General features: G+C 42.5%; 1 protein-coding gene and 1 long non-coding RNA gene across 14 annotated transcripts in view; one reads left to right on the top strand and one right to left on the bottom strand.

The window, feature by feature from the left end:
* LOC135240533 (NACHT, LRR and PYD domains-containing protein 3-like) overlaps positions 1–22,910 on the bottom strand; it is a 241,755-nt gene that overhangs the window by 14,179 nt on the left and 204,666 nt on the right. For 5 of the 13 annotated variants that reach the window (XM_064310105.1, XM_064310103.1, XM_064310106.1 and 2 more), the window contains 2 exons: positions 18,476–18,736; positions 4,377–4,550 (listed from right to left, as the gene is read on the bottom strand). The exons of 5 other annotated variants lie outside the window; for them this stretch is intronic. In XM_064310105.1, coding sequence (XP_064166175.1) covers positions 4,377–4,550; positions 18,476–18,736 — 435 coding nt within the window. The remainder of the gene's footprint in view (positions 1–4,376; positions 4,551–18,475; positions 18,737–22,910) is intronic. 3 more of the 13 variants (XM_064310108.1, XM_064310111.1, XM_064310109.1) reach the window with 2 other exon arrangements.
* The window catches only part of LOC135240548 (uncharacterized), a 225,593-nt gene continuing 212,876 nt past the window's right edge, over positions 10,194–22,910 (top strand). Inside the window, exon 1 of the long non-coding RNA XR_010325717.1 lies at positions 10,194–10,591. This is a non-coding gene — a long non-coding RNA (uncharacterized LOC135240548). The remainder of the gene's footprint in view (positions 10,592–22,910) is intronic.

Raw genomic sequence — 22,910 nt, 5'->3', positions numbered from 1 at the left:
AGTCTGTATAACATATAAGTCATTAAAGTGGAGGGTTAAGTAACGTGTGAAATCTATTGCACTGATGTGCTTTTCTCATGTTCAGTAGTAGTAGTTATAATTAAGAGTGATTCATGATTTTAAATGTAATGTTTTAATGGGGAGTTGCAGAATGTACATACGTAGTAATTGTATGTGGCTAGATAGAGAACAGGGCGAGGTAAGATGAATGTTGAAACGTGGCATTTGCTGATAAGAAGGTTTTGTACGGTAGCCAAGTGAAGAAATATAGTTAGTAGAAATGGCACAGTGGTGAACTGGTGTAACTTTTTAATAAAAGGAATACATTTGCCGTCATGAAATGCATATGGGTGGCCGTGAGTGAGTTTTGGTAAAGCAAATATAAAAGCGTAAGAAAACGTTAGTGTAAAAGAGGGAATTATCTGCCTGAGGGCGAGGCGGTATTCAATCCTTCAACCGGAGGTTTACCAGTCTGTGACTTCGTTAGTGCAGCACCATGACATAGCTATGCAATGCGTGAAATATCATTAGCAAACCTGTCCGTGGTTTTAAAGAACACAGGCCAGTAAGCACAGAAGAGCTCCCGTTGAATCCATAATTATGGCTTTGCAATATTGTAGCGGTTAATAACTGAACGTGCAGACGGTACGTCATAATTCAGTGTATACGTTCAGTGAACGGCGGGTAGATATGGTGCAAAAGCAATAATTGAGAAGTAGTAGACAATTATTAGTGAGGGTAAAATCAGGTTAAAGAAACACGTTCCAAGCTGGGCTTGAACCTCAGACCCTGTGTTCCCAAGACTGTAACCTTACCCACTAGGCCACAGGCAGACTAGCTCTTTGTACTGAAAAGGTATGGGTATTTTGCGTGTGTATGCAAGTTTTTCATTGGGTCGTGTAGGTGAAGATTTGGCTGGTGTCGGTAAAATGTCCAATGGGGAGACATGTTGTTGGTGGGATAGGCGGCAGGAAAAATAAGAATGAGAAGAAGAAGAAGAAAACGCAAAATCCCCTTAGTTTGGGGCTTTATTGTGTGGACATGTGAAGTTGTTTATGAAATCTGTCTGTTGAAATGGGGTCAGAATGTACAGAATTTAATGTTTTTAAGGGCTGAGTGTCTGTGGCTGTTGTGGTTATTTCTGTGGGGAACCCTGAAACGTGCCAAACTCTCGGTGCTGTATAGGTATGGGGCATGCCCCCGCCAAGGCGTAACTTGGCGGGATGGCATACCTGCCATCCCAATATCTATAACCATATGTCTGAACAATTAGATGTATCCCTAGATTTTCTGAAATTTGCTTGGGAGGAGGACTTAGGCATTAGATTAATGAGGGAGCAATTGATAGAGGCACAGGAGGGTGTGCACACAGCATCTATATGTACCAGGCATGGTCTTGTTCAGTTCAGGGTGTTGCATCATCTTCATCTCTCAAAGGTCAAGCTTTCTAAAATGTATCCTAATATAGATCCTTTGTGTGACCGTTGCGGTGTATTTCCTGCCTCATTGGGGCACATGTTCTGGCTGTGCCCAAAACTATCCAATTTTTGGAATTCTATTTTTAAAACTCTGTCTGATATCCTAGGGCACATGATAGAACCTGGCCCATTATTGGCAGTATTTGGGGTGCCAGGAGAGGAAAGTCCTCTTAGAGAACTCAATTCCACGGTGGCAAGGTTCATAACCCTTCTGGCATGCAGATTAATTCTACTGAACTGGAAACAGGCACAGCCTCCCACTCACACTGCGTTGGCCAAAGATGTAATGCAACACCTTAAACTGGAAAAACTCAGATTCACCCTACGAGGTTCCATTGAGAAGTTCCATAAGACTTGGCAACCCTTTATTGATTATGTAGAGGCCAGGCAATAAACACCCTCTTAATTTCTTAACTACAATAACTAGGCTATTTACAATGTATACTGTGTATGTACTATGCCTGTTCTATGTGTATGAAAACTTTGCATTGTTTTTTGCAACATTTTATATAATTTGTATACAGTGATTACTGTTTGTTTGTTTGTTAACTAAAATACCAATAAACAGACGTTAAAAAAAATAGTTTGCAATATGGCAGAATATACATTCATTGGCATTCATGCAGACAAACTTCTTTAGCTTATCTGATATCGACTAGCTATTAGCTCGTCAGCAGCATTGCATCTTCTGTAAAATTTACACTGTACATAGACTAATGACTGTCTACACAGCAGAGCCACCAACAACTTCAGAGACTTTCCTCCACGCTGCGTTCCCCTGGTCAGCGTCTGCAGGAGGGCAGCGCAGGATCTTTGGGAAACCCAACACGACAATTAAAGGGAGTCCTCCATTGTGGAACTATAGAATGTGGAACTAAATTATGAAAAGGGGGACAATATTCTTGACTGATTTTTAGGTCAGATCTGATTGGTTACCACAATGCGTAGTTGTGCCGCTTGGGGCTTGAAGTTAAACTTTGGCCATCTCTCCCACTGCCTTGCTGATGTGCCGCCACCTCTCATTTAAATGAATGGAGGCGGTGTCGCTGCCTGGCGTTACCGCGTACAATGTGGTTTCACTGTTATGGGGTGGATTTCATCCCTCCACCTCAGCCCCCTGCGCGATCTCCATCGCTGCCTCACAGTATCACACAAGCATGCGGAAAGACATGAGGGCAGATGCATCCCTCTCTGGGGGGGGGGGGGGGGGGGGGGGGGAGGGCAATCAGGAGGGTCACATGGTGAATGGGATGTGGGCAACCCAGCATCATCAATTATCTGGAGCTACTAACTATATGGATAGCTCTCAGATATTTTCTTCCCTGTCTAAGAGGACATCATGTGCTCGTACGCTGTGATAATGACTGCGGTAGCATATGTCAATCACCAAGGTGGCATGCGCTCCCTCCAGCTCCATGGTCTAGCCCACAGCCTTTATGCCTAAAAGCTTCCCTGCTTTCACATCTGAGATGTTGGAGCTTGCTGCTTTTCACCCACTACCTTTCTCCTCTGAAGAGGAGCATAAGCTGCATATGCTGTGTCCTTTGTGTGTTCTCCACACTATATGACAAAGACTAAGGCTTTTAGAAAGAGCGACCAGAGCCTGGGCCCCTGCCTGCAAAGGAAAAGTATCTCAAAGCAGCGGCTGTCCCATTGGCTTGTGGACGCTTTTGATATGGCATATGATTCAAAGAGGATAATGCCCCCCTTGGGCCTGAGGGCTCATTCTATGAGGGGCATGGCTGCATCCTGGGCCCTATTCCATGGGGTCTCATTGCAGGAAATTTATTCAGCCGCAGATTGGGTTTCTCCAGATACTTTTGCTAGGATCTACCGCCTGGACGTCACCAGGAGGCCGGTAGCCCACTCAGTTCTGGGGGTGAGCTCTGTGTGAGTCACACACATCTCCCCTCATCTGCTATGGGTTTTATTACTTCACATTGTTCCTATACCCTGGCTATAGCTTTGGACAGTGGAATGTGTTTAGTACTTCCCTACACGGGATGTGCCAGACACCACCCTCTTCTCAGGGGAGGAGGTATCCCTTTCTGGCCTGACAGCATCTCAGCTGTGAGCATAAGGCAATCTGGGAGTTGTCCGTATCTCCCGGTTGGTGGATCTCAAACACAACATGATGAAAGAGCACTTTAGGTTACTGTCGTAACCCCGGTGGAGAGATCCACCAAGACTGCCCTGCCTGCCACTCATGTGAAGTGAATACGTTCACTGAGGAGTAGTAACACTGCAGGGTCCTATGTGTTCTTCCAGGAGGGCAGTAGTCTTCTATAACATTGAATGCACTACTGGCTGTCAGAGCCAGACTTGGTGAAATCGGATGACTGGATATCATTCCCTATATGTGGATCTCTCGACTGTGTTTTAGAGAACCGGGGTAGTGACAGTAACTTAAAGTTTTGGGGTACTCACTGGGCATATTGTTAGTTTCACTAGGAAGATATGCAGCACATGTAGGATAGCTGCTAGGGTCAGTCAAATGTTATTTAATAGAATAATACAAGGTCATGCCTTGTGATATTTAAATAGTCTCGCTACCCAAATGGGGTAAATCTTGTTGTTTTTAGATTCCTGGATGAGCAGGACATTTACCTGCCAGGATTGAAGGTCTTAATGTCAGAGAACACTTTGATGAATGCCTGGCAGCAGCAGCTAGTCTCTCTCTCCAGGATACAGGTTCAAGCTGCCCATCATTTCATATGAGCACACCCCAGTCAATAATCTTATATGCAAACTCACATTCACACAAACATTCAGGTTACAGGCTCTGAAAATGAATGGAGTCAGGAAATTAGTCTTCCCTGTGACAAAATTCAAACGCTTACATTGCCATAATCAGTAATTCTATTTAGTTAATGTCACACAGTACACAGCAGTACTCACCCCAGTCTCTGCAGTTTACAGTTTGGACTCATCAGTCCAGCACATAGCAGCTCCACTCCTGAATCTCCCAGGTTATTGTAGCTGAGGTCCAGATCTTTCAGGGGTGAGTTTGATGACTGGAGAGCTGAGGCCACAATATCACAGGACTTCACTGTGAGGCCACAGCTGTTCAGTCTGCAAAGAAGAGTTAACATATTCAAGTAAAGAAGAATTATTGGCACTCTTCATTAAAATCAGCATAAATGATTGTATAAAAGAAACAATAAACCTAATGATTTTAATTTTATGCTCAAACATCTGTAGAACCTGCTTACTTTCACTTTAATAAAACAATTCTTATAAAAAACTTTTATTTTTCTCAGAAACATAGGGGTCACCCCTAAAGAATATTTGAAATAAAACCAAACAAAGTGGCATCTAAAGAAATTTTACAAAAAAAAAAATTGATCTCAGTCCCCCGGAACTGTATTGCTGCCTTTCACCATTTCCTGTTTCACTGGGGTACAAATATGAGGTTGCACAAATGTAAAATCTCTTTGTCATCCATCACTATGGGTTAAGGGATCAGTTGAGCCCCTGTGCTGAGGCCGTCTCAGGACCCCCTGGTGCTGCACACTGCTAAGGGATCAGTGGGCAGGGAGTGGGGGAGTATTTACAACTCCAGGAGGCACTGTCGGGCAAGCAACAATTAAGTAAAAATATGTTTATTTTCTGAATCCAGTGCTTCAGTCAATGCCCTTGATAAAATGTTCAGCACTCTGAATACTGAACACAAGTGGTATTGCGTGCTAAAACCCCTCACTTAACCTACATATAAAATATATTTAACGTGATTTAACAAGTATTAATGAAAATGACAATTACAAATTTAATCATTGATAGGTCAGTCGACAGTAACCTGGTGGAATCAACCGACAAACCAAAACAAACTCTGTATCAGGACTACTTCTAAGTTACAAAACAAAACAGAAGATTGCCTACACTGCCGCCAACAGGACAGCCCCCATCTACTTGCAGGACATGACTCAATTCTATGTGCCTGCTCGACCACTCCGCTCTGCGGCAGCAGGGCGCCTTGTAACCCCTCCCACCCGCCCAAAGGGATCACAAAGCTTCTCCACCCTAGCTCCCCAGTGGTGGAACGAACTCCCCGTCCCTCTCCGAACCTCCCCCTCACTATCCATCTTCCGCCGTGGCCTGAAGACTCATCTCTTCAGACTATACCTAGACTAACCACCACCACGCTGTATAATAAAATAAATAAATAAATAAAAAAACCCTTTTTCCTGTCACTTGTTACATGTTGCCCCATCCCTGCACTTCTTGGTAATTTGTATTTGTCCTAATACTGTAGCTTATTCTTCTGCCTAGTTGGCTTTGCAGATGTTAGACCACAATAGTGTTCATTGTTCTCGGCTAGAAATAGCTGTACAAAATAAGTAATTGTACCTTACTGAACCCGTGTTCAGCAGTTGTCTACGATCATGAAATGCACTTTTTTTGTACATCGCTTTGGATAAAAGCGTCTGCCAAATGAATGTAAAGAAGACATCAAACAAGATGCTAAATTTAGATTACCAGAAAAGAAAGACTGAAGAGCCAGACCTTATCAAAGTATTCCCCTCTTCCAGTGCCACGGGAACAAAGGAAATGAGCTAAAACGCACAACCAAGAAACCACCACCAAAATAGAAAGACCAATTGCAACACAAAACAACTTTTTCTTGAGGCCATCATAAACACCTAACGAAGCATGGCTTGAGCATGTTTGCCCTGATTGGGCAATTCCACGTTCAGATGTAGAAAGGGAGGCAGACTCATTTATGACAAGGACTGGCCTATCTAAAAGCTGACAGTGTACTTATTAATGAAAGTGAGCTTATGGTGTTGAAAGTATGGCTAAGAACCATATTATTACCAAAATATTCAGAAATGTAGTCCCTTTCTAACAAACCAAACATGAATATATTAGGAGGTAATTCAGTTAAGCTATTGGATACCAATAAAAAGCATGGAAGTTTACTTGTGCTTCTAACATAAACATAAAGTTTTCAGTCAACGCTTTCAATAAAATGTCGCAGATTTCATTTAAACTTAAGATCAAACAGAACCGGATCTTTGTTCATTCTGTAGCCACACTGGGCCTCTGGCCTTGTAAATAGATTTGTCTTTTGGTTTGTCTCTTCCGAGACAAACTCTGCAGGAGGTGGGACCCATAGATCGCCTGCCTAGGCGTAAAGGACGTTTCCTGTAATGTTCGTGGAGGGGAGGGTAGGTAGCATTCTTCCAGCCAATATTGCATCCAGTTCACTGTTACTCTCTCTGAGGCCATAATCTAAACACCTGATATCTGACTTACTGTAGATCAGTTAATTGCTAATTTTGCCCTCCCGCCCAACTACCGCGTCTGACTTCAGCCAGGTTGTGGTCTGAAGAACAAATCAATACTGCAGACCCATCGTCCCGTCCCACAGATGGATTCTGCCATTGGCCAGCAGCCAGCAGCTCAGTGGTTGCAGTCTCATCAGAGGCAGTTCATGAAAATTTTTTTTTTTTTTTTGGTGTAGTTTTGTGTAGTAATACTCATTTAAGCACCCTGGGGCAATACAAAAGGACTCTCTATGCATTTTTTGTTTTGTTTGTTTCCTCCTGATTCGTCGCTGAGCTCACTGAAAGTCAGCCATCTAGCAGTAAAAATTGATCAGCCGAGACTAATGCCAATGATGTCACAAACTAGCTTGTTCCAAGATGGCAGCACCCTCAAAAAAGGGAATGTTAGATTTTTTCCTGGCAAATACGGATCAATTTCAGATTTGAATGCAGGGCCACATCTTATTTAAGGTAAAAAGCGAACAAATCAGATCCACATATAATATAATATAATAAAAACAGTTAATGTAATAACTTTGTCCTCTTTCATGTAATAACTGCTGGTTAATCTGCTTGGTCCTCACCAGTCCGGTTTTGATCTGGGCACTCAACATAGACTGCCCTATTCACGCCTCTCCTCTGTCCTGATTCTCCTAGAACTGTTTGCAGCAATCAACATGGTCAACCAAAACTACTCCTCTCCACCTTAGCTGAGATGGGCAGTTCTGGGACTGGCCCAGGCCATACCATGCCATCTGGATGAGGTCTGCCTCTGCTCCTCATTCCCTTGCTACAGGAGTCCCACAGGGATCTGTACTGGAGCCTCTGCTGTTTTCCATTCACACCAAATCTCTTGGTTCAATTATTAATTCATATGGCTTCTCTTATCACTGTTATGCTGATGATACATAAATCTTCTTCTCTGTCCCTCCCTCCACTATACAGGTCAATGAGAGACAACAAGACTGAGCTTCTGTTCATCCCCTACAAGACATCCCTACTACACGGTCCTGCAGATTCCTCCTATACAACATCAGGAGGATTCGACCATACCTGACCATGCACTCCACCCAGCTACTTGTCTAGAGTATGGTGACCTCCCATCTTGACTCCTGCAACTCCTTCCTTGCAAGCCTGCCAGCTTGTGCCACACAGCCACTACAGATGATTCAGAATGTGATTCAGTGGAGCTAACATGGTGAAAGCAATCACCCTAAACAAGTGGACAAGACTGTCATGCTTTGGCCATTGTCTACGCATTGGTATTGGTAAGCTTACGCTCTCCATGTCTTTCTCTTTTAACGTCAGTGTATTCATGCATGCACGTTGAGCATGCATGAGCTTAATCTTTAATGTTCTTCAGAGACAACTTCCTTTGTTGCCCACAGTCATATAAACCCTAACTTTTTGAAGTAATACATTACAAAAAAAATATTAAAACATACAGACACGTGGCACAGACATAATTATAATGTGTATAATAATTATATATGTATATATTGTGTGTATTTAAGATTATGATGAAATTAATATTTAACTGAACTCTCATTCATTGTTTTTTTGCAGAGAGAAGCATGAGGGATGCCAGGATTGACAAAGCTGTGGGAGTTTTGGAAGAAGAGTCTTGGAAGCTTATTCAGGAAACCAGGAAAACTGAGGCTGAATTAAACAGCTAATTGCTTTGTCCACTGGCAGATGGTGAGAGCGATCCCCTCGCATGGTGGAAGCTACACGAGGTGAATTTTCCTTAGATCAGTGGTTTGGCAAAAAAGTACTTGTGTATCCCTGCCACAAGTACAGCTTCAGAGAGGCTATTCAATGCTGGGGAAAATATAGTAACATGCCAAAGGTCTGCTCTGAAACCAGCCACAGTTAATATGCTAGTCTTCTTAATCAAAAATCTTAAGCTGTGATGTCCTGTTCTCTTTTTGATAGCTACCTCTTCCTCAATCACATGCTTTAGTAGTATATGTGTGATAACTTGCACTACCTAATTTGTGGCATGTTCCAGCCACAACCTCATTTCCACATTCCACAAGTTATTTTATTTACAATTTCAGAGTATATCAGTGGTTACATTTTCATTTAACTTGGATTTTATTTGTTATTTGTTGTTAATTTATTAGGTTGTTTTTGTACTGTTTTGTTTTGTAGTTTTGTAACCTAACTGACCTAAAGACATGTTTGGGATTGTTACTTTTTGATTTGCTGTTTGCACTATTTTTACGACTGTTTGTGCCATGACAGTACAAAAGAGGTTGTATAAGTGTTTACCTTTTCATTTGTTGTATGTAGTTTATGATTAAAGTCAGAATAGGCATTTCAAACTTGTACTTGATTTGCATCATTATTGTGTTTATATACTGTTTTGATGTTTTGCAGCATAGTTTAAGACTTGTTAAGTTTGCATTAATTATACATTATTTGCACTTTTACAGAAGAAAAGTATTTTTACAACATTTCCATTTGATTTTCCTGGGGTTAGATTATGAATCCTGCAAGTATTGGTGTTTGCATTTTCACCGGAATTTTAATTTGTGAATAAAATTCGTATTCTATTTTTTAGCCTACTTAATCGGTATAGTTTAGTATTTTAGGATTAAGTTTTACTTTTTTGGATTAATGCTTGTGTTTACACAGCTCTCTAGACTGTACGCTGATGTGACTTGTGGCCAAAAAGATAGTGTTGAATGGTACTATTTTCATATCTTCATTTATATAATTACCGCAAAAAATACCATGAAATATGATATAGTTTTAAGTCTATATCGTCCACCCCTACTCACTACCCAGATAAGCCTTCATTTGGTTGATCCCTGGGATAGTGAGTTTCGGCACTTACATCTGCTGATTTTACAGGTTAAGTTGCTCCTTCAGGGCAGAAGTCTATGAATCACAAGATTCCTGGATGAGCGGTACATTTACCTCCTATGACTGATGGTCTTAATGTCAGAGAACACTTAGATCAGTGTTACTCATTACACGGCTCGTGAGACTTTGTTTTGCGGTTCATATAGATCCACTGATAACAATAAGAATATAGCTGTAACTTACTTCTATAGGTTCCGTGTATGTCCTGTTTTAGCACATTGAAATGAATTATCCAGCAGATGGCAGCATGTAGGTTACGTAACAGCGAGGGATCATGGGTAGACGTATAGCCTGTGTGTGTAGCTTTTGATAGGTTCCCAGTTTTACTTACTATCATTTATATATTATATGTAGTGTATTGTGTTTCCGTTAGTGATAGGCAAAACAGTTCTTTTTAGTGTACTGAATCAGTAGAATCAGTTCACTAAAAAGGTTTGTTCAAAAGATTCGTTCACCGAATCAGTAGCCTAACTATGCTTGCCGTTGGTCGTTTTTGGGGGGGGGGGGGATTGCATGCCGGTGAGCAGGGGGGGATGCAGCACTTGTCGAGCAGTGTACCGAAAAATCATAGCGAAAACAGCTGACAGTTAGTAGCCTACCCAAAATGAAAACAGGCGTACCGCGGTTCATATATTAGCACGTTATTTTATTTTAATTGAATATAGTTTTCCAGTTTAAAAAGTAGGCTATAGACAGAGCATTTTCCCACAGAATATTTAATAGCCAAATAACCAAGCACTTTCTTTCTCTATTTTTAATAAAATTTTGTTTTCGTTTAGATTTTATTCTAAACAATTTAGTTTGAAAGAATGTGTTTGATATGGCCATTTCATTTTACTAAATTTCCCAAAATGTGTTGTTTTAGCCTGGATGCTGATTTCTTTACCGTGACTTGTTCTAACGGCTGCTTGAAAGAGAAAGTGCTGATATACATTGGCTAAGTAGATATAGGCTATCGTTTTCTCATAAAATGTAGTCGATAAAATAGTAGCCTTGGCTAGCCTATTTTGAGACATGTTTTTTAAAAAAAAGCTTGTTATTTCATTAAAAATAAACAGCGCACTTGACAGTGATGTTCGATTATTATCCCTTTAATTATCCATATTTCCATACCCACTTTCCTCACCAGAGACTCCTCATTCGCTACAGCAAGAGGAACAAACTATTGTTATGTCATTCGCGAACGATTCGGGCAAGTGTACTGTCGTTCGCGAACGATTCAGGCAAAAGTACTGTTGTGTCGTTCGCGAATGATTCGGGCAAGTGTACTGTCATTCGCGAACGATTTGGGAAAGTGTACTGTCGTTCGCGAACAATTTGGGCAAGTGTACTGTCGTTCGCGAAAGATTCAGGCAAAAGTACTGTTGTGTCGTTCGTGAACGATTCGGGCAAGTGTACTGTCTTTCGCGAACAATTCGGGCAAGTGTACTGTTGTTCGTGAACGATTCGGGGCGGGCATAGTACGTTCAGTGAACAAATCACTGAATTGCGAATGATAGTCAGTCAGTGAACTACCAGTTCACGTTCGCGAGTGAATCATTTCACGAAGTGATTCAGTACACTTCGTTCACCCAAAAGATTTGTTCTTTTGAACGAATCATTCGCGAACGACACAACACTAGTTTCCGTTACTGCCATTACTGTGTCTGTAGTTTGCATGCCGCTGTGTCTAGCACCTCTGTTGTGTGTCTCAGTATAACACCTCTAGTGTCTGCAGCAAAAATGTCACATACCTTTGCTAAATGGCTGTGAGGGTTCCCAGGGAGGGACAAGACCATTTGTCTCCGGCCCGCCACTTAACTCAATCTTTTGATGTGTATGACTACGAACTGCATATCAAGACAACATACAGCGTGATCGGCAGAGACTTGCTTGGCGCACTGCCCGAATGTTCCGAGTTTGTCTCTCCCTTGCGCATTGTAATAAACATCAAATTCTCTGAGGAGACGTCATCAGCGTGTTCTTCATCGTCCTGCATTTTATTTCACAGAGAAGGGCAAAATAATCCTAACACTGCATTTGCGAATGGTTTTGCAAGTTTACACGTAAACCTAAATGAGATATTCCATAATGCCGTACGTCGTAAGGTTATATAAAATATTGTCTCGTCCTCCACCCCACTCAAAATGGACAGATTTATTATTAGAAAAAAGCAGAATGAGAAAAGTGATTCTTCATTAGCTGACGGCGACGGAGTTAGAAACAGACTCGAGGAGAAAGAGCAACGTGAGAAAAGAACGGGGGAAATGCAGATCAGTTTGGCCGAGAAGCCCAAGATACCGATGCTGCACCAGCAAAGGAAAAGGTGTGGTCAATTCAGGACGAACACCAAACATTTCAGGATACATGGACTGATGAGTTTTTCTTTGTGCAATACGAATCCACTCCATTCTGCCTAATGTGCCAGAAGACTAGTGCCCATTGTAAACGGTCTAACCTTGAATGCCACTTTAGTGCTTTTCACGCTAAGTAACATGTTGTACCCGCCAGGTAGCAACCTGAGGACTAATAAAATTAAACAGTTGACACAGACTCTGACTGAACAGCAAAAAATGATGGCGAGATCAGTCTCTGTTGCCGAGAAATCAACCGAATGCACTTACAAGATCGCATGGATTTTAGCTAGGCATAAAAAGGCTTTACGGATGCTCAAATTGTTAAACAATGCTTTTTGAAATGAGCTGAGATAATGCACTGTGACTTCACCAATAAGGACGCAATAATAAAGCAAATGCATGCACTGCAGCTTACAGATTCGACATTAATGAGGAGGATAGAGTTTACTGGAAAAGATATCCAGGAACAGCTAACTGCAGATCTTGCAGCGGCACCATGTTACAGCATTGCACTCGATGAGAGCATGAATATTAGCGACATGGCGCAATTGTGTGTCTGGGTTCGCTTTATTCAAAAGGACGAATTTTGGGAGGAGCTGTTACGTCTGCTAGCACTTCTTGGACAGACCAGAGGGGAAGACGTTATTCAAGCACTGATTAACTTCTTTTGCAGAGAAACAAATCGACTGGTCGAAACTTGTGTCGGTGTGCACCGATGGAGCTCCAAGCATGAGAGGGAAGGAGAAGGGACTTATCGGACTGATGGAAAAGGAAGACAGCATTCCCAAGCTTGTCTCCTTTCACTGTATAATTCATCAGGAGGCACTGGTGTCAAAACTTAAAAACCAAAAGCGAAAGAATGTGATGCAGCTCATTGTGCGAGTCGTCAACTTTATCGAGGCCAGGGCACTTAATCACCAGGAATTCCGTGCACTTCTGGAGGAATACGAGGCAGATAACTGGGATCTGGTGATGCACAACAAAGTGAGATGGCTATCGTGTGGCCGGGTGCTTGAACGATTCTGTACTCAACTTCCTCACATCTGTGATTTTCTTGCAAACAAGGGGAGGGCTGAGCCAAAGCTTGAGGACCCTCACTGGATATTACAGCTGACACTCCTTACTGACATCACATCCCAGCTGAATTCCCTTAACCTCCAACTCCAAGGAAAAGGGAAGCACCCCGGTAACATGCTAAGAGCAGTCACTGCTTTCCAGCACAAGATCACCACTCTCTTCATACCCAACAGAGAATTTCTTCACTTTCCCAATCTAAGAGCCTGCACAACTGATCTAACCCTGATCTACTGCAACATTTTGACTATGATGAATTTGTAGGCATATGGGAGGAAATAAGAAATGAATTTGAAAGGAGATTTCAAGATGTTGTTGTCACGGTTCGGGTGCTGGGACCCAGGCGCAGAGTAGGAAAAAAAAAAAAACACGAAACTCAAAAAGGGAAAATTAACAAAGACTTTACTAACGACAGGTGAACAAACAGGGAACAGACAAGGCCACAATGGCTAAAACACAAACTCAAAAAATGATCTAATGAAACAGAAAACAGGAACTCAAAAACACAGACAGGGCAGAACACGGGAATGCAGAGCACAAGGGAAGGTCAAACGAAACACAAGTCAGGAACAAAATACAGGCAGGTGAAACACAAACTCAAAAAATAATCTAATGAAACAGAAAACAACAGGAACTCAAAAACACAGGCGGGGCAGAACACGGGAAGGCAGAGCACAAGGGAAGGTCAAACGAAACACAAGTCAGGAACAAAATACAGGCAGGTACAAACGGTTTGTAACAAATAGAATTTGGGAACAAACACAAGCAGGGCAGAACACGGGAAGGCAGAGCACAAGGGAAGGTCAAACAAAACACAGTCAACCACAAAATACAAGCAGGTACATACAGTTTGCAACATCGGAAACAAACACAAGGAACCAGCACCCGAGTCAAGGGAACAGAGAACTTAAATAGACAGGGGTAACAAGACACAGGTGAACTCAAAAAACAATCAAACCAGAAGGAAGGGATAAGACAGGTGGGAACAATGATGGGATAACGAGACAATGAAACAATCATCCAATTAACAGCGGGGGAGCAGGACACAAAACAGAAGTGCCGCCATCTGGCGGCCCAACAGGGGAAACACAGACAGGAGAACAGGACCATGACAGTTGTGGGGTATAGAGAGCTTTTCAATTTCATTGAGAACCCTTTTAACGTGCCATTGTCAAGCCTTACACCTGCTCTGAAAAACCTTTGTCCAGACCTTGCTGTAATACAGAGTGAGATTCTTGAGCTGCAGGTCAACGATGTACTGAAAACTGAGCTCAGATCAGGTGTTTCTCATTTCTGGAGCATGGTCCCAGCCTCAGATTATCCACATTTAAAGCTCTGTGTGCAGACGTTAATGAGCTTTTTTGGGAGCACTTACTCATGTGAGGCAACATTTTCTATAATGAGCATTGTCAAAAGAAAACATAGAGGTAGGCTTACAGATGTGCATCGTGATTGTTTGACTAGGATTGCAACCACTAACTACGAGTTTTGCATGGAGAAAGTCAAGGGACAGCAACAGAGAGAAAGAAGTTTTTCATCTCTATTAGTAGGCCAATATATACATTTTTGTGAATTTTTTTCGTTGATACTGCTTATGTGTAATAGAGGGTATGCACTGACGTCGCTTTCCCATCGGAATGTACCACCTCAGTCGAACTGAGTGGCAAAACATGCTGCCATATGGCTGCCTTTAGTAGAGGAAACTGCAAAACCGGGGGTAAAACAAACAATTATCTGCTTAAATTAAAGGCAGTTGGACTCGACAGTGATCCTTACAACTTACCAAAGAATCAGTGGTCCATGGACATTCAACAAGAAATCGGAGCTGCATTTTTACAGACTGCCGAAAAGCTAAAGAAAAGAGAAGAAAATGGATCACTGCAACTCGCAGAAACAACTGGAATCCAGGCACCGAAACGTGGATTTGCGATTGTCATTTTGTGTCAGGTATGTTGGATTTTTGTGTATGTCTGTGCTACACTCTCCAACTGCAGTATTTTGGACCTGAAAATTAAACATCCTGCTGGACTGTTCTACAGATGTAATTCTGACCCAAATGTCCCCCTTTCTTATACTGTAAGTTCTCTGAATTGGGGCAAAGGACTCATCTACCTTTTCTATGATCTTTTCTCTGGGCTTAACCCTCCAATCCCATACTAGACGTGCAGCTGCCATCTTTCAGAGTAGACAGTGAGTTAGTTTTCAGTGCTGTAGGATGTTTGGCCACCACCAGAAGTAAAGATGTAAAAGGCAACACACATTTTTCAGAGTGGACAGTGACTTTGCTTATTTCCTTTTGGTTTTCTGTGGCAAACTTCCCACAGCACTGCAAACTAACACACAGCTAAAGGCAGATTCACTGTAACAGGAATGAATACACATGCTCATATATATGTATTGTGGTTCGGGCCTCTGGAGCCCCGCCCTCGCCATCAGCCACCACTCTGCTCCACTTCATCTGTGTCTCCCCAGCCAGCCTGCAGCACCATGGACAGCACTGGAGGGACAGGGCTGAGTTTCAGCTACTCCACTCCACACTCAGACCTGGACAGTGCCGGAGGGACGGGGCTGAGTTTCAGCACCTCCACTCCGCACTCAGACCTGGACAGCGCCAGAGGGGCAGGGCTGAGTTTCAGCACCTCCACTCCGCACTCAGACCTGGACAGCGCCGGAGGGACAGGGCTGAGTTTCAGCACCTCCGCTCCGTACTCAGGCCTGGACCTGAGATACAGTCAGGCCACCGGCAGCATACCAGTGCTTTTTCCACACCACTTTCCCCTTTGCTTGAGTAGCTGCTGGCCCTATATAGGTCTCATGGTCTCACTCCAGGGGTGTGCTGGCTTTCCCCTTCCCCTCCACAAAAAGGACAGACACATCCCTCTCTGGGGTGGGGGGTCTCAGGAGGGTTACATGGTGAATCAATTTTCTTTTAGCTATTAACTATATGGAGAGCTCTCAGATATTCAGATTTTCTTCCTTGTCTGAGGGGTCATCGTATGCTGCGATAATGACTGCGGTAGCCTATGTAAATCACCAAGGTGGCATGCGCTCCCTCCAGCTCCATGGTCTAACCCACAGACTGCTGGTCTGGAGCAGCCGTCACTTTCTGTGGTTACGTGTGACCCATGTTGCTTTAGGCTTGCTCCTGTGGGGGTCTAGGCCAGGGTTATCTGTGAAGCGTATTGTGACAATTGCTGTGAAATACGCCATACAATTAAAATTTGATTGATTGATGTTCCAGGAATTCTGAACACGAGCGCTGATCTGCTGTCAAAGAGAAACCCACTGTACGGGGAATGGTGTCTCCATCCCCAGATTGTGGAAATGTTACTGCAGTGATTATCCCTCTCCTTTATGTACAGCCATGCACACTCCCGCTACGCACTGACCTCCTGTCTCAGGTGAACGGGGAAATATACCACCCCTGCCCTGAGCGAGTAGTTCTATGGGCTTGGCCCGTGAGAGGCATATCCTCAACGAGAGCGCCCTCTACCAGGTCACTTCATGACAATAAGCGTCAGGTGTTAGAAAGATGGTGTGCCACTCGTCAGTCAGTGCCTTACCAGAGCTCTGTTTCAGACGTGCTGTGCTTTTCACAGAACCTTATGGATAAAGAGAAATCCTTTCCTACCATTAAGGTCTACCTGGCAGCTATCACTGCTTGTCATGTTGGGTTGAAAGACCATGCAGTGGGGCAGCACCCCTTCATTCACAGGTTCATGAAGGGGGCTCACTGTTCTCTGTCTGTTGCTAAAAAGCTCATTTCCCCTTGGGATTTATCACTGGAGCTGGAGGCTCTGTCTCTAAGGCCATTTGAGCCTATACATGAGATAGATTTAAAATTGCTGTCTCTCCTGACACGTTGCTGCTTGCACTAGCCTCAGCTAAGTGAGTCAGTGACCTCCATGTGCACAATAATCTCCCCTAAAATGGCTTTTTCTTAAGCTCAATCCAGCCTTTATGCCTAAAAGCTTCCCTCTTTTCACATGTGAGATGTTGGAGCTTGCCGCTTTTCCTCTGACGAGGAGCATAGGCTGCATAAGCTGTGTTCTCCGCACGTATATGACAAAGACTAATGCTTTTAGAAAGAGCGACCGGGGCCTGGGCCTCTGTCTGCAAAGGAAAAGTATCTAAGCAGGGCTGTCCCATTGGCTTGTGGAAGCTATTGTTATGGCATATGATTCAAAGAGGATAACACCCCCTTGGGCCTGAGGGCTCATGCTACGAGGGGTATGGCTGCATTGTGAGCCCTATTCCATGGGGTCTCCTTACAGGAAATTTATTCAGCCGCAGGCTGGGTTTCTCCAGATACTTTTGCTAGGTTCTACCTCCTGAACGTCACCAGGAGGCTGGTAGCCCACTCAGTTCTGGGGGTGAGATCTGTGTGAGTCGCACACATCTCCCCTCATCTGCTATGGGTTTTAGTGCTTCACATTGTTCCTGGGTCCTGGCTATAGCTTTGGGCGGTGGAATGTCTTTAGTACTTCCCTACATGGGATGTGCCAGACACCACCCTCCCCTCAGGGGAGGAGGCACTCCTTGCTGGCCTGACAGTATCTCAGCTGTGAGCATAAGGCAATCTGGGAGTTGTCCATATCTCCCCATAGGCGGATCTCAAACACGAGATGATGAAAAAAAACTTTAGGTTACTGTTGTAACCCCGGTGGAGAGATCCACCAAGACTGCCCTGCTTGCTGCACACGAGAAGCGAATGTTCACTGAAGAGCAGTAGCACTGCAGTGTCCCATATGTTCTTCCAGGTGGGCAGTAGCCTCCTGCAACACTGGATGCACTACTGTCTGTCAGAGCCAGACTTGCTGCAATTGGATGACTGGATGTCATTCCCTATCCGTGGATCTCTGTGTTTCAGAGAACCGGGGTAGCGACAGTAACTTAAAGTTTTGGGGTAACACTCTTACTGGGGTACTCACTGGTCATATTGTTAGTTTCACTAGCAGGATATGCAGCTCCTCTAAGATAGCTGCTAGGGTCAGTCAAATGTTATATAATATAATAATGTAGAGGTCATGCCTTGTGATATTTATATATTTATATATCTCGCTACCCAAATGGAGTAAATCTTAATTAGATTAATGCCAGGAATAGTTGTTGGTTTTAGATTCCTGGATGAGCAGGATATTTACCTCCCAGGACTGAAGATCTTAATGTCAGAGAACACTTTGATGAATGCCTGGCAGCAGTAGCTTGTCTCTCTCTCCAGGATACAGGGTCAAGCTACCCATCATTTCATATGATCACACCTCAGTCTGATAATCACACCAATAATCTGATGTGCAAAATTGTATTCACACAAATATTCAGGTTATAGGTTTTGAAAATAAATGGAGTCAGGAATTTAGTCTTCCCTGTGACGAAATTCAAACCCTTACATTGGCCATAATCAGTCATGCTATTTAGTTAATGTCACACAGTACACAGCACTACTCACCCCAGTCTTTGTAGTTTACAGTTTGGACTCATCAGTCCAGCACAGAGCAGCTTCACTCCTGAATCTCCCAGTTTATTGTAGCTGAGGTCCAGTCTCTGTAGTTGACAGTTTGGACTCATCAGTCCAGCACAGAGCAGCTCCACTCCTGAATCTCTCAAGTTATTGTAGCTGAGGCCCAGATCTGTCAGGGGTGAGTTTGGTGACTGGAGAGCTGAGGCCACAATATTACAGGACTTCACTGTGAGGTCACAGCTGTTCAGTCTGCAAAGAAGAGTTCATATATTCAAGTAAAGAAGAATTATTGGCACTCTTCATTAAAATGAGCATAAATGATTGCATAAAAGAAACATTTAAACATAATGATTTTAATTTTCTGCTCAAAAATTTGTAGAAATGGCTTACTCTCACTTTAATAAAACATAATTCTTATAAAAAACTTACGAAAATAGTAATTTTCTCAAAAACATAGGGGTCAAAATTATTGGCACCCCGAAAAAATATTTTAAATAAAACCAAACAAAGTGGCATCTAATGAAATTCGATTTTTAAAAAATTGATCTTAGTCCCCCAGAACTCTTTGCTGCCTTTCACCGTTTCCTGTTTCACTGGGGTACAAATATGAGGTTGCACAATTGTAAAATCCCTTTGTCATTTATCACTGTGGGCTAAGGGATCAGCTGAGCCCCTGTGCTGAGGCCGTCTCAGGACCCCTTAGTGCTGCACACTGCTAAGGGATCAGTGGGCAGGGAGTGGGGGAGCCCCACATTTCTTTCAACCTATACATCAAAATCAAGCTTAGCCTTCAGTTTTTAGCTGTATGTGTTAATTTCCTCCATTAAAAAAAACCCCAGTCGAAATATTGAAAAAAACCGACGTTTTACCTTGTATTTAAGTCAATATTCATCCGTTTAAGATGTAACATGCTGTATGTATCAGTCATAGGTCTTGGCTATAATGAACACGAAATCCATTCATGGTAACAGTTGCCACCAAGGGAAAATATGAGGACATCAGATGGTTTGCAGTCTATCCAAACTTAGTTCAGTAGGGGAATAAATAAATAAATAAATAAATAAAAATAAAACAGGCAAAAAAAGTTAATGTAGGCTATTACTGTTATGTAGCTAATTACTGTTGTAAAGTAGTAATTCACGTTTCCCTAGCAAACTTCAGTAACGTTAACACATCAAGAAACGCAAACGCATTGAAATTTAAGATTATTCCCTTCAACTGAAGGATATATTTCTATGTATCTTTACTGTAAATAGTTTCTATTTCCAATGCAAACCTGAATCTTTCGATTTATAAAACATTTTTTTCTGTTTCTGATTGTTCAATGTAGGCCTACCCCAGTTAAAGGGGGTGGGGGGTGGGGGTGCTGGGGTTTAGTTCATAAAACTTAGTTTAGTTAAAAATAATTTTAAAAAAGAGAGAGAGATGAAAAGTACAGTATGAGGATGTGGAAATATATTTCATTAGGGGTGTGCAGAGACGTCATTATCTGTATCTGTATCTGTTCAACCAACAAAATTATCTGTATCTGTATTCGGATAGAAGACGGGAAGTGGGCGTGGTTTATACCGGAAGTCGAGTTAAATCAGGCAAATGTTGTAAATGGTAAATGGACTGCATTTATATAGCGCTTTCATCCAAAGCGCTTTACAACTGCTGCCTCTCATTCACCCACTCACACACACACTCACACACCAAAGGCTGCCATGCAAGGTACCAATCAGCTTGTTGGGAGCAATTAGGGGTTTGGTGTCTTACTCAGGGACACTTCGACACGCGCAGGGCGGTGGATCGAACCGGAAACCTTCCGACTGCCAGACAACCGCTCTTACCTCCTGAGCTGTGTCGTCCTGAGTTATGTTGCCCCCTATGTTGTATTTCTAACCTAATATTCATTGGTAATGCAATGGCATATAATTAATTATGAAATATATTTCCACATCCTCATACTGTACTTTTCATCTCTCTCTCGTAGAAATATATTTCATAATTAATTATATGCCATTGCATTACCAATGAATATTAGGTTAGAAAATACAACATTTGCCTGATTTAACGCGACGTCCGGTATAAACCACGCCCACTTCCGGTCTTCTATCCGAATACAGACACAGATAATTTTGTTGATTGAACAGATACAGATACAGATAATGACGTCTCTGCACACCCCTAGAAAGAGAGTGGGGTAAATGTATGGATTTCATTAAAGTTCATAGCAGGAAAATGGAGATGGATGAAGACTGCAATGTGTGACAGGCCTGAAACATTTTACAATGCAGGTCAATGTTTTACCATATCAATCAGACAGTCTGTATCCAGTTCTCACCGGTGAACTATTACAACAGGGACAGGGATTGTTTGACATTAGTACTCCCTTTTATTGATCTATTATCCCTTGTAATTAGTTTATGTTTTAAAAAGATTACTTTCAGAAGGTCCTGAAAATGAATGGGAGTGAACTGGGAGCTGGACAAGCAAGAGGAACGGCGATGCTGTTAACGGTTAACAGGGACAGCTAGTTGCTAGTATTCACACTATCCAAATACAATGGGGTAAGCTCCACAAATTACTTGTGAAATATCCCTTTAATTATCTTGGTACCTAATTCATTTCATTTGAGGATTGCGGGTATGCATCACAAGTTCTTTGTGTGTTCTTTTTCTTTATCTGCCTAGTGATTTTGCTCCTTGCCCTCTCTCCTCTGTATTGAACTGTTTTCATTACAAATGGCTAACTTAACTGTTCACTCCCAGTACAGTTTATTGGTGCTGTTGACCAATATATAAAATATGTCAATTTCTTCAAAAACAAAGACTCTTTCAGGCAAGACTCGCCCAGAAAGGGACATAATAAGGAATCCTGTATTTATCCTAACAGCCATTGTAGAGGCTGTGTTAGAAAAACACAGGCAATATTTTGAGACAGCTCTCCGGGAACAAGGACGAAACCCGGTCCATACGAGCTGAAATCTCTCGCTCGGCATGAAAGAGCTACAGGCTGAATTTGCCGGTTTGAAAGCCAGAGTTAAACTAGCCAAAATCGCTGCCTCGCTGCACAAGGCCAAACAGGATCAGCTCGAGGCTAAAATGGCAGAGCTGCATTGTTAACCTACCGGAGAATTCTAAAGGATCAGACCCAGTTGGTTTTCTTACCAATTCCCTCAAAGAGTGGTTCCCCTCTCTGGCTGACAGGACTATAGAAGTAATGAGGGCTCACCGTTTATATGGCGGCTGATCAAAAACAGCAGACAGGCCTAGAACATTGATTATTAATCTGCTGGGGTACATGGATCAACAGCATATTTTGCAAGCCGCCAGGAAATCACCAGTGAAGTTTAACGAGATAGTCATTAGTTTTTATCCAGACTTCAGTGATTACACAGCACAGCGGCACAGAGCCTTCTCTTCTCTGCTGGCAGTAACCTGTGATCGGGGTCTCCAGACATTCCTAATATACTGTACCCAGCCACGCTCAAGCTCACTCACAAGGATGACACCTTTTCCAGTCTCCGGCTGAGGCAAGTCAGTTCATCAAATGTCTTTCCTGCTAGAGCTGCTCCAGTCAACTGTAAGAGCTGGTGTAGTGAAGTGGAAAGGTATGGGAGCAACAACAGCTCAGGCCACACAAGCTCACAAAATGCGGTGCTGAAGCTTGAAGCGTGTAAATAATCATCTTTCCATGTTTGCAACACTCACTACAGAGTTCCAAACTATCTCTGGAAACAACATCTCTTATTATGGATTCTCTGAGATAAGCCACAGAATTAACTCAAGATCGGGCACTGGGGTTTGAGGCTAATTTAACAGTTCCCCGAGAAGACTTCACTCTGGCGTCCATTATATCCTACAATTACTCTAACTTCCTATTTTCACTCTATCTACAGGCACTATGCTGGAGATTCTGGGTCAGCAGAATAAAGCAGGGACCAGGGTGGTACTACTGGCCTTTAAACATGGTGCCTTTACTGCCTGACTTAGTCTCCCAATACAGAAACACAAACATTTATTTAATAACCAAACATATCCCTCTTAAACCAAACTTAACATAATTTAATCATAACATTGAAAATAAGTTTTATCCTGCAAAGTGGCTTAAAACGAAATTCTTTTCTAATTATTAATTAATTAATTGTGCATAGACCAGGAATAGAAGGAATGGGATTTAAACATTTGTTCTTAGTATTAAAACCTACAATTAGTAATTAATTATGCATAGACCAGGAAGAGAAGGGGAACCCCCCTCTTTCAAACACATGGCTGGGATTCAAACAACATTTGTTCTTAATTTACTATTAAAACTTACAATTAAAAGGATTGTTTTTTCTTCACAAACAGTTTGGCAAACACAGCCATAACTAGAACTTCACCAAACTGAGCTTGTGAAGAAAAGGTGTAAAGTGCATTTACTAGTCCAAGTTAAAGAC

The sequence above is a fragment of the Anguilla rostrata genome, chromosome 15 (genome assembly GCF_018555375.3).
Source record: "Anguilla rostrata isolate EN2019 chromosome 15, ASM1855537v3, whole genome shotgun sequence".
Classification (NCBI taxonomy): Eukaryota; Metazoa; Chordata; class Actinopteri; order Anguilliformes; family Anguillidae; genus Anguilla; species Anguilla rostrata.
Note: the sequence above shows the minus strand (reverse complement) of the source record. Positions and strands in the feature narration are given on the sequence as shown.